This window comes from Haliotis rubra, unplaced genomic scaffold (genome assembly GCF_003918875.1).
Source record: "Haliotis rubra isolate DU_JTF1 unplaced genomic scaffold, ASM391887v1 Scf206, whole genome shotgun sequence".
NCBI lineage: Eukaryota > Metazoa > Mollusca > Gastropoda > Lepetellida > Haliotidae > Haliotis > Haliotis rubra.
The window spans coordinates 1,382,437-1,394,464 of record NW_025766070.1 but is presented as its reverse complement, the minus strand read 5'-3'; the positions used below and the strand labels follow the sequence as shown (position 1 = coordinate 1,394,464).

Sequence of the window (12,028 nt, the reverse complement as noted above, 5' to 3'; positions counted from 1 at the left end):
ACGGGTGAAACAGCTTACCAGCGAGTCATCTGGTGAGAAGACAGCATCGAATGCAAACATTTTAGGGGCAGTCACTCCCCCTCTTCTGCTTGCAGCAGTTGAGTAACCACTGGCGGACGGGTCATAAACGGTTACTTGCTTCTTCCGAGGGTCAAGGTTTAGGAAAGTGTGGGCCTGCTCTCCTTGGGTTGAGCTGGATGGCGAACATATTTTCAGCATCACTTTAACCTAAAAAAAGTAAAAATAAAAATTTCATAAAAATCATTGTTCCAATTATTCTGTAAATATTGCTGTCTGTATTGACTTTAAGAATTGGAGTATGTTAGACCTTGTGATAGATAAACAAGTGAGAAACAAGGGTCATCTGAAATGAGTGAGAGAGTGAAGTCGATGAATTACTTTTAGCAATATTCCAGCAAAATCATGACATGGACACCAGGAATGGGCTTAAGATATAGCACCCATGTAGGGAATCAAACCCGGGTGTTCGGTGTGATGAGAGAACACTTCAACCACTTGACTACCCCACCACCTATGAAGTGAAATGGTAATTAATATCATGTTCGCGAGTATTGCATTGTGTACTGACAGGCAGGTGTGTGGCTGCTTGTAATGGATAAGATTGATGCAGCATGAGGCAAGGTAATAACAAGTACCATGTTTTAACATCTTTTCGTGTGATGCAACTAGGGCTGAAACAATGACCTTTGTCCCTCCTGGTAGATGATCTATCAACAATGGAGAAGGTCTGGGAAGTTACATTAACTGTAGCAGATATCCAGCCTGAGCTGACTACCAAGCAATGAACAATCACAAATATTGCTCATGAAAATGCCACTTGAATGTAATGCTTGTTAACAATTCAAGTACAAAACTCCACAAGAAGTTAGTGAGTGTGCATATAATTCCCTATTCAGTACCGGTATTTTTGTTGCTCTCTCAGGGATTACCTCCCGAAATTACATTTTACTTTACAAACAGTAAGGGCCGAGGGATAATCCAGTGGTTAATGTTCTCACTTGTTAGCTGAAAGCGAAGGTTTGATTCTTAACACAATTACAATGAAGCCCATTTCTAGTGTCGCTCATAATGATAATGTTCAAATATTTCTAAAATCATGTAAAATCATACTAACTTATGAATTGAACCAATATTGCCCATCAAGGAAAATGGCTACCTCGTATTTTATCGAATCTGCCTTAGAATTCTACATTCTAGGCACAATCAATTTCCTGTAGTATTTGTATTGTTTTGTTACATAATACCATGAATTCAAACAATAAACATTAACTGAATAATTGAGCAAATCTGGGACATTAATTTAAGAAAAAAGTGAGTATTCAAAGTCATAAATGTAAATAAACATCTTAATGTTTGATGTTTCAGAATGTAAACAATTTTCTTTTTGCCCTAGATGCAGTTTCTCTCTCTAGTTTATTGGGAGCGTGTCCTTGAGAGAGTGACACAAATCTAAATTACTTGAGTTTGAGAAATGCCATCAGCTCCACAAACCCATTTCTTCACAAATGTCATCATGAACAAAGAATAGAAGTTGTTACATTCCATTATTCATGCCACAATTAAATTTTACTGCTTTGAGAATGGCCAATAAAAATTATCAAGAGTATCAAATTTAATTTAATCACTTAAATTTGTTCAGTTCATGGTCATTTTTAATCCTGCTTGACAAATGCTCTTAGTTTGAATGTTTCAAATGAAAAATTCAACTAAAAAACAAAACTCTATCCATTAATGAATTAAACAAAACCCCATGCTGCTTCATACAATGGTTTATTACCTTATGGTATTATTGAATAACACCAAAGAATTCTTAAAAATATTCCTAATCTTGGCACTATGATTTCCACTGAATGCATACAACATTCTATGACAGCAACTGGCGATACCTTAATTCGATTTGGGATTCTGGGAAATATCCTGATGGTCCCATAAGATATCCCAAATGCACTGAAAGGTCCAGAAATATACATCATACCCAGCTTAAGTAATAAGCCCACTTTCTGCTATATCAAAAGACATTCTTCAACTTATTACCAAATGAACGGTGCTATACGGGCTACCAATCATATATCCTGGAGGCCACCAAGGGCAACTGGTGCCCCATTCCAGCACCAAACAAATATATACACTATCAGTAATTTGGTAATCTTTGCCATAATGTGCAATAAAGTAGAAAATTAAAAGGATGAGAGGAAGTGCCTATAGGAGTTGATGTACAAATCCCAAAGGAATGTGATGTATTAGAGCTTATTTATATGACGGATGGTCACAGAATATGAGCAGATTGACACATAGAAAATCAATAATAGTCATCGATTGGCGCTCCTCAGCCATTTAATCAGAGCCTCGGAGTGTACAAGGACAAGGCACTACGCACTGACTCCCATCTGTATTCTGTTCCAACCCTTCACAGTAACTTGCCCTGACAGGGTTTTACTACAGTCTGTGAAAAGGAATGCGAATTTGTGAACCATTTGTTTCAATTTGTGCAGCTTACAGAAGCTAGGAATGGGTTCCAATCATTTGTGATACTAATTTGCTAACCCAGTTCCCCAACTTCATTGAATGTTCAGTTCTGAAGCAGCCTAACTGTCTTGACCTGTTACAGTTCTTTGATGATAATTTAATATTACCAATTGAATTATGCATTGAAATACGAACACAAGTGCTAATCTCCTTTGACGATATGACAGTCCCCAAATCACATTTCAGATTTAATTTTTTGACAATCCGAACCATTCCCACTTTTCTACCTTTATTGGGCACTTGAATAATAGATGTACTAAATCGAGCATAACTCTGGATCAAATTTCAAGCCACAACCAGATATGCTACAGACTGATGGCAAATTCCACTGTATCAACAATTGTTATGAACCTAAACAGTGAAGGCCAATTTTCGTGTTTGCCTGATTAAATCCAATCTGCTGGCTGTGTCTCCGCCAGCAGGATTCGCCTCATCTAGCTAGGACCGTTTTTGCTGGCATATCCTTTCTGCAGTTGGCCAGGGGCATGAAATATTTATCAGCACTATCATCTCCCTCAATTGTGTCAAGTCCTTTTGATTTACAACTCAGATTAATAGTATCAGGCACTTTGCAAATCTGATTAAGTATATTTCATCTGTAAGGTCGTATATGTCACAGCTATTTAACCATTATGGTGGGACTTTTACTAAGCCAAGTTATGATTCCTTAGCTTCATTAGATGTTCATCCTGAGTCTTGTTCCAAGTGTTCACCATAATCTTGGCAGGCATGGCCATAAAACACCTCCCTCCTCTGGGCTTGGTGGAATCACTCCCCTGGGGCTGACAGTAACTCATTTTGCCACATAAAATGTACTTTTTAGTTTGCTAGAAAATTAGTCTCAGCTGAGATCTGTTCCATTTCAAACATACTACCTACAACAGATGACATGATAGTCATCCTACATATGAAAAACACTTGTTAGGAAATTACTATCTGCCAAGTTGAGATGGGTCGACATGGTAAACCGCTGTTTTCTTGTTATACAAATGAGCATTTTAGGTGAATCATCTCCTGAAACCGGTTAAGCAGCCCTGTCTGGGGGTTATAACCTTAATTTCACTTGTCATAACGGTATGCCAAACATCTAGTTTTTCATATACGTCTATGATTAACTCTTTGATAGTTATCTGGTAAAATACGGTCTTGCATACAGGATAGAGCCCTACACTATATGTGGAACTATTCTCTTTAAACAGTAAACCTTTAGAATTATAAAATAGCAGAAAACATTTTTAGGTTATTTATGTTTAGTGAAAAAAAACCCATTTTAACTTGGGAGGTTGTAATTTTTTAACTTTCAATATTCTTTTTAAATATTAGTGATCAGTATCAGGGAAATTTGACTGTTACTCTTAATTTCAAACACTGAGAAGTGTTTAAATGCTAATATTAATACAAGGATACAATACATGATCAAAATGATGTTGCTGTAAGCCAAAACACAGACCATGTTGAAAGCTCACATATGTTCCACTAGGCATGATATAATTAGTCATTGGATTAACTTTACCTTAAACCATTTCCAGGATGTATTTCAGTAATATATTGTACAAAAATGGCTGTTCTGTAGCATAATGCCATACCAGTGAAATAATGCTACAACATACAACAGTCATGAATCTACTGCAGTGGCTCCAGCTACAAGTCCTGTACTACATGAGATTCACTGTTTATCATTTGTATGGTCACAAGGCTATCAAAACAAAGATGATCCAAACAATATATTCATTTTTTGCGATGCCTTTGTAAAAAATCTGAAATGGAACAAGGTAGCATTAAATGGTCCTGAACTTTCATAAATGCTCGGTTTCCTCTTGAACAAACTAGCACGGAATGTGATACTTTTATGATCCTTTTATGTTAAACATTGAGACATGGTAAAGAACAGTACTTCATCCATGAACACGTCACCCTATTACAGACTAACAATAAGGTAATTTCAATCTAATAACAAACTGTGTCATCTTTTATTCTGTAATAGCAAACTGGACAATTAGAAAATAATCCGTTTAAAAGCGTGCATTCCATCAGTAGACTGACATGCAGCAACTGGTTCTTGCTCTCAATACATTATGGAAGCAATCAAACCATAGTGAGGATGGCATGAGCCCATGGTCGGTGGCCGGGCGTACATTAATACAGAGTTTGAGAGCCTAATCTCTTTAATGCACTGCAATCGCATTGTACACGGAGTCCTCCGTTATTCTCTGTTTCTCAATACAGCATCGTGGCTAAATCATGTTTCGCGTGGAATCTATTTACATTCAACCTCGAGAGCCAGGCTAGGGGAAAATCTAATTTTCAACTTCACTGCTAGGAAAGAAAACTGTTTTGATGATTGGGAACCCTCTGACAGAGGACTGAATTCAGCCATCAGTGGTCCTGACAATGCTATTACTGGGCAACTGTTAAACCTCACAACTATTCATCAGAGTCTCTGGTTAGGGGGATGGGAGTGACAGCCGGTGTTGTAAGGGGAATAGTGTCCAGCCCTGGCTTTATCCCTGACCAGCCACCTGAACATGGACAACCTGCATGGCTAGCTTGTATGGTGTAATCTGCGATTAATGACCACATTGCTTGGCCAGATTGACCATTATCATTGGGAATGGGATTTCATCGTCTAGTTGTTTCTTTGTGGTTTGAACAGACGTTGCTGATGATCCTCGTACTACGGAAGGTGTCGATGATCACTTCGCAGTAGACTCTGTTGACAGGGGCTACACTGTACACGACACTTAACCCCATTCCCACGATACAGATACTCTTTCCCAGCTTTGTTGATGTTGGTCTCAGGAAATCAATTCCTTTAAAATCAAAAAACACCACTGGCGTCACTTCACCCAAATCTCACACAATGCAGACTAAAAATGCCTTCACCTAAATCACATCACACTATAGGGAGCATCATCTGCACTTCAGGCAATAACCTAGAGATCATGAAAATCACAGATCTTGTAGATATACATTGATTCACGTAAATCCCCGACAACGCAGCTTACAAATGCCTTGCGCTAACCCCAGACAGGACACTGTAGGGACCTTTATCTAAACCTTGTATCACGGAGTCCCAGATCTTGTAGACATGCATCGATTCACCTATATCCTGTCAGTAGCCAGTACAATACTGAGATGCTTCAACCAAACCCCAGGTTTGTACTTTTCTTAATCCTGGGTTTATAGACATTAAACTCCTCGGTTTATGACACTTAACGATTGACATTACACTCCTAACCTTCAATAGACCAAAGTGATCACCTAAATCCCAGTTTAAACACACTACACCAAAGATAACAATATAACCAAATCCCACATAGTCAATAAAAGTAAGCAGTGCGCAAAATTAATGCTTGCCCAGTGGCCCATGGCTACTTTCATTTCTATCTGGCCAGTGGAAATATCTACAGAGTGTCTAGCTGCTTTTTCTATCTTGTGACTTATACATAAACCTAGAAAACAGAAAATGTTATACATAACCCATTTAGAAAATATTATTTAAAACAAAAAAAATCAAGTCTCTTGCTATTCACCTGTCACAAAACTGTTTGATATTGACTCAGACAGTAGTTCTATCTTTTTTAACTTGTTTGAGTGGCATTTTTAGAAGTTGAGACGTACAATATGGAACACGTTTTTATGGATAACACCTTCTTTATTTCGTGAGCACTCACAAAATAAAGAAGTTGTTATCCATAAAAAACCGTGTTCCATATTCTATCTTTTTTAATTTTGACATAATTTTCCCCTCACTGTTACCGTGTTTCCTTTCATTTGGTCATGTGAAAAAACAGGCTAGTAAGAGAATATATGACCAGCATGACTTGCTAATCATGATCAAATATTTTTCACACTGTCAAGAAACATCCCTACTTAAAAATCGACCACATGGTCCAATGTGCCTATTGTACGCCATAGTTACCAGTTTCAGTCATCAAGTATTAGGCTAATGGACAGTACACTGCCACCATCAAATCGTACAAAGGAAATAAAACATATTGTTTATATCCTATGTAGGTGTAAAAGATCCAAGTACTTCTCTTCTTGGCAGACAGACAGCAACATCACACCTCTGATTTTACAACTGTCTGCACCATTAACTGAGGTTTTACAAACATAAACCACTGACTAACCACACTCCTAACTGAACAGAATACAATGGCTGTACCAACAGGGGATGTGAGAGCTGTGACATTTATTCTTATACTTTCAAACAGACTTAAAGTAGTTGTAGCATTATGGATCATCTTTGGAAGAAGGTGGAGTGTTCTGAAGAGATATCTTCGAGCTATATTAATGCCATAACTTCAATACTTTCAAACAAACCTAATAAGGTTGTTATGTAAGGATCTTAAGTACATGACCTTCATTACTCCACAACCTTCAAACAGACCTACGATAGTTGTGGCACTGAGACCCATTTGTTGAACAAGGATTGGGGTTCTGAGGGATCACAATATGAATGTCATAACATCCATGCTCTAAAACAGGCTGACAATAGCTGAAGTTTAAAGATCACTTTTTCCGAACAAGGTAAATTACTTTTTAATAAAGTGATCTTAAGCTATGGCTGTCATAATGTCTGTACTTCAATAGAGGTTAGTGCATTAAGGCTGATTTGTAGTTCAATGTTCAGGCTCTTATCAGTGGCTGCTCTAAGGATTATATTTCAATGCTGTCTCAAATACATCAATCAGAAATGATATAGAAGATTGTCCGAGGCATCAACATTAAAACACTAAGGAAAAGATCTTCCCTGAGGGTCTACTAAGAATAATACTTTAATATCTTATCATATGTTAGCTTCAGCCATATTTAAATGACCTTTCTGAACGACATCTGGAAATTAAATCCTCAACGAGTTTAAACATCACATGAAATTTCAATTTCACTGTAGTTGCCAGTACTCAGTAATCCCTACAAATGTTCTTTTCCCAAAATGGCCAGGGGTGCAGATCAACATAATCAGATGATTATTGTCAACTTAAAACTGGAAGAGGCAAACTGGCCCCTGACCATGCATACTAAACAGATCACAAGTCGAGAATGGTCCAAGAATGGTTTGGTAACTGTTTTAGCCTTCAAGGACTACTTCAATGAACTCACAAAGCAAATCAGGCCTATCTCAGAATTGTTTCTGACAAATTAATTGTCCCCAAGGGCTGCTGTTCGGTACCCTTACACACAGAGCCCAGTGAATGTGCCGGTCTTCAGAACTCATTGCTCTAACATAGTCCTCTATTCTGGCCGAAGACGTCGCAAGGGCTTTCGTGATAATCTTTTCATGACTCTTGCATTCCGAAAGTGCCTTTTGCTGCTGTTAATTAGGGGGTTGCTGTGATATGGAAAGCTCCAAAGACTGATGAAAATGTCATAGCAAAACTGAGTCACATTTCAACCGAAATAATATAAATTACTCAAGACAACAAGTCCGCGTTACCGAGACCGTTCTACAGCAGTAATAGTGTTACAGAAGTCATTGAGGTTATACAGGAGACTTGCTTAACACCCATTCATTTGCTCAGAACAACAGGCTTACATCAATCATTTTGCTTGATGGAACAATGGTGTGCCTTCATGTCCGACACACATTATTGTTTGTGTACCCAAGAGAGTCATCCACTATGTAGATTTCTTTTGATGACAAATTAACTGTTTGTTTGACAAAAAAAGGGAATAAATCACTTCAAACAATATGGTTTTAAATTCCAAATTGTTGCACTGATGAGGATTTGTTAGTTAGAATTCATGGTCTGCCAATTTGCAGGAGATGTACAAGAAGACCTGTCTGAATCGATCAGTGCAACAATTACTTACTGTCCTGTTTGTAAAGTCATGTTTTCAATTTAAGTTTTGTGAAAAGTTTTGGCAATGGTTGTGCACGGATGCAAGTTAATTTAGTTTGGTTTGTTCCATCATCATCATCATCATCATCATCATCATCATCTAAGGGGAGCCTGACTTGACCCCTTTAGCCCTGCAGACATAACCGGACCATTTGAACGGACAAAGAGATAATGACATTCATCATCATCATCATCAACATCATCATCTCATCATCATCATCACCCGCCGTGATATTGCTGGAATATTGCTAAAAGCGGCGTAAAACCAAACTCACTCACTCACTCACATCATCATCATCATCATCATAGTTGAGCCTGACTTGTCCCATACCCTACAGACATAATCTGACCATTTGAATAGACAAATAGATAATGAAACCACCACCACAACCATCATCATTATCACCATCATCATCATCATCATCATATTTGTTGAGGACAATTTGTCCCCTTTACTTCTGCAGACATAGTCTGATCACTCAAACAGACAATCACATCATCATCATCTACATCATCATCATCCTCTCTACTGCAGACAGAATCTGACCACTCAAACAAAGAAAATAGTTAATGACATCATCATCATCATCGTCATCATCATCATCATCATCTTTGTTGAGCCTGATTTGTCCCCTTCTCCACTGCAGACATAATCCTACCCTTCCTTACGGACAAATAGATAATTAAGTCCTTGTTCTAGTCATTGATTAATCTGGATTGTGTGATGAGGTTAATTCTCACAGCTTATCAATATGTCATGCAATGCTGACTTATTGAATATTGTTTGTACTGCATGTCATGAACTGAGCATAACATGCAATGTACAGTTCTCCAGGGACACAGCTCAGGATGCTCGCTATCTCTCACCTGTGTCAGGTGCAATAGGCTTACCACACATCAACTGTAGCTGTGGTTATAGCTTGTATCAGACAAATTACATGTCATACTGTGAACTGTTAGCATGGTATCTCTGATAAAGACAGACCCCCTTCCATGACTGTGCATAGTTAGAAAGAAAGAGGGCCTTTTTGGCTAAATGGAAATATCAAATTTTAAAGTTAAGGAAATGTTTGAGATACTGGAATGGAAATTAAAGACACTTTCAAATGACTTACATCTGGTATTTTTAATTTCACACTAGCAATGTTTCTGTTTTGTCATGAGAAGAAGAATTGGTAAAAGTCATCAATAAGAGTGATTTTTCATTATGATTTCATGATAATTCTGTTGCCGGTAAGAGCAAAAAATCAATAGTTCACATGTGTGATATAATGTATACTCAGTGGTCATGCATACATACTTTATCTAATTACATACTAATTTGTGTAATAACATACACAAAAATCACTAGTAAACGTATTTTTGTCACGATTCCACTCCAGCTGTTTTGTACTTTCTATGGATCCGTGGGCCCAATCCATTACAAATCGACCACATGCCTTTGTTTCAATAACCCCTGGGCATGCACTAATTCCAATTTTCACACCAATAGAGTTTTGACCTATAAACCCAGATTACACAGAGCAATATATACAAATGTAATAATCATAGAGAAAAATCCCATTAATGCAAGTGCAGTTTATCTTATTGACAGTAACAACATTTCGTGAAAGTCTTTGATGTAAATTGGACCAATCTTGAATAATCATTCCGCTGAAATAGGTGAGTGCTTTTTGCAATGGCACTTTGAAGGAAAGGGACTGGCGATTTACTGGACAAGGCTTTTTTGCCCCGAGGAAATGTTTCAGACTAAGCTTATTGAATCTAGTCACTCTGTGGTGTTTTTCCAGGAAGGTGTATGTAACGGAACTACTAGGCTCAGCATCGATGTCTACACAGCTCAACAAGCCTGCTAAGAGGTCTAGTTTTTGTTCTCAAGAAATTATTAGTTTTGACATGAAAACATTGGATGCATCCTGGGGCAGGACAGCGGCGGACCTTCAGACCCAGACTACCAATTATGTCTCATCAGGGTTGGAACTGGCACTGCTGGACCCCGATGACCAAAGCTGTATCGCCTGTGGGGACGTGCTGGTGCTTATATTGACTTCAGTGCCAGAGCAATGGAATCGGCTAGTCCTTCTGGCATCAGTTCTTCTTACATGTAAACTTCTCAAAGGTTATTAGTGCCAGGTTTACCATCATCCTTTATCAGTGCCCTGCTTTGAATTCCTTTGTCAACCAACTTTGTCTGTAGATTGGGAGGATAATTGGGCATGTAGGACATTATGTGAATATTTGATCTTGAGGGCTATTTGCCACAATTTTCAGGACAGGAATGCAGTGATTAGATTGTATCAATGTATCTATATCATAATGGCCATAATTGGCTAAAAATTGGTTTACTATTATCCTTGAGCCACTGTTGGGTTAAAGATGAAGATGTGGTACCAATTAGGATAAATTTGGTAATTATGCTGATGATCAGAGCGTCCGTGTGTGGAATCATCCCTTGTAGTCCTTTGGTCTTCTCGTTCCTTCATTAGCCATTATTTCTCGACCAATTAAGACAAGATCCTCGATAAGAATGAGAGCTGTGGTTAATCGTTGAACCACTCGTTGATTTTATGAGACAAAAAAAACTAAAGCACCCTTAAATGAGATTTTTTACATTGGCTATTCCAAACCAATTAATTAATTAGACAACTGAAATGGACTTGGTGCCATAGGAAAGAGAGATGGTATAAACTCCCTACCCTGACAGAGATGTATTCCCTGTTACTGAAAATAATCAGAATCTCTACACATGTTATCTCATCATTGAGATAACTGATGACAATTCATGAATCTGATATGCATTTCCTTTACACCCTCTCTTTAAGCAGTATCCCTCATCCCTGAGGACCAGGCAAGAACTGCAATACCACTCCCCACCACCATTACTGGAACCTCATTCACCATCTCCAAAAGAACCAATCCATGTCAAGAACCAAACTATCCATGGCTCTAACTACAACCCTATATCATTACACACACACAAACAATGGCCATCCAATCCATCCCTACTCAAAACTCCATCTCAGCCCATCTCCCATCCAAACCATCATCCATTCTAACTAGATCCACAGTCTATTTATATCAGTTGACATTACCTGTTAAGTGAGTATGGTTTTATGCTGCTTTTAGCAATATTCCAGCAATATCATGGGAAGGGACACCAGAAATGGGCTTCACACATTGTACCCATGTGGGGAATCGAACCCAGATCTTTGGCACGACGAGCGAACGCTTTAACCACAAGACTACCCCACTGGCTCTTTAGCAGCTGGAAACATTAAAAATTTCCAAATAACAATTTGGGTGTGATTCCCCGATGTAGCATTATACCGAGGTCTGCCTGTGGAGCTTAACCTCAATTATGTCACTATTCTTTGATGAAGACTCTCCTAGTTAGTGTTTGACACTCCACAGCGACCTCATCAATATCATTCTGCTGTCTCTCACCAGGAACACGTCACTTGTACCTTCTACTCACATATTCCATCACCTTGTTTTGCCAACTCTGCCATACATCATTAATATGCAAACTATTAAGTTAAAAAATATGTAAATTTCAAGCACACCTAACACCATCTAGGGAAGTTGAAAGGAGGCAATTAACAGCTTGAAAACTAATTTTAAGACTTAAGTATACC

General features: G+C 38.2%; 1 protein-coding gene across 1 annotated transcript in view; it reads right to left on the bottom strand.

Annotated features, from left to right (window-relative positions):
* The window catches only part of LOC124276132 (kinesin-like protein KIF26B), a 205,052-nt gene that overhangs the window by 58,887 nt on the left and 134,137 nt on the right, over positions 1 to 12,028 (bottom strand). Inside the window, 1 exon segment of the mRNA XM_046711803.1 lies at positions 19 to 228. Coding sequence (XP_046567759.1) covers positions 19 to 228 — 210 coding nt within the window.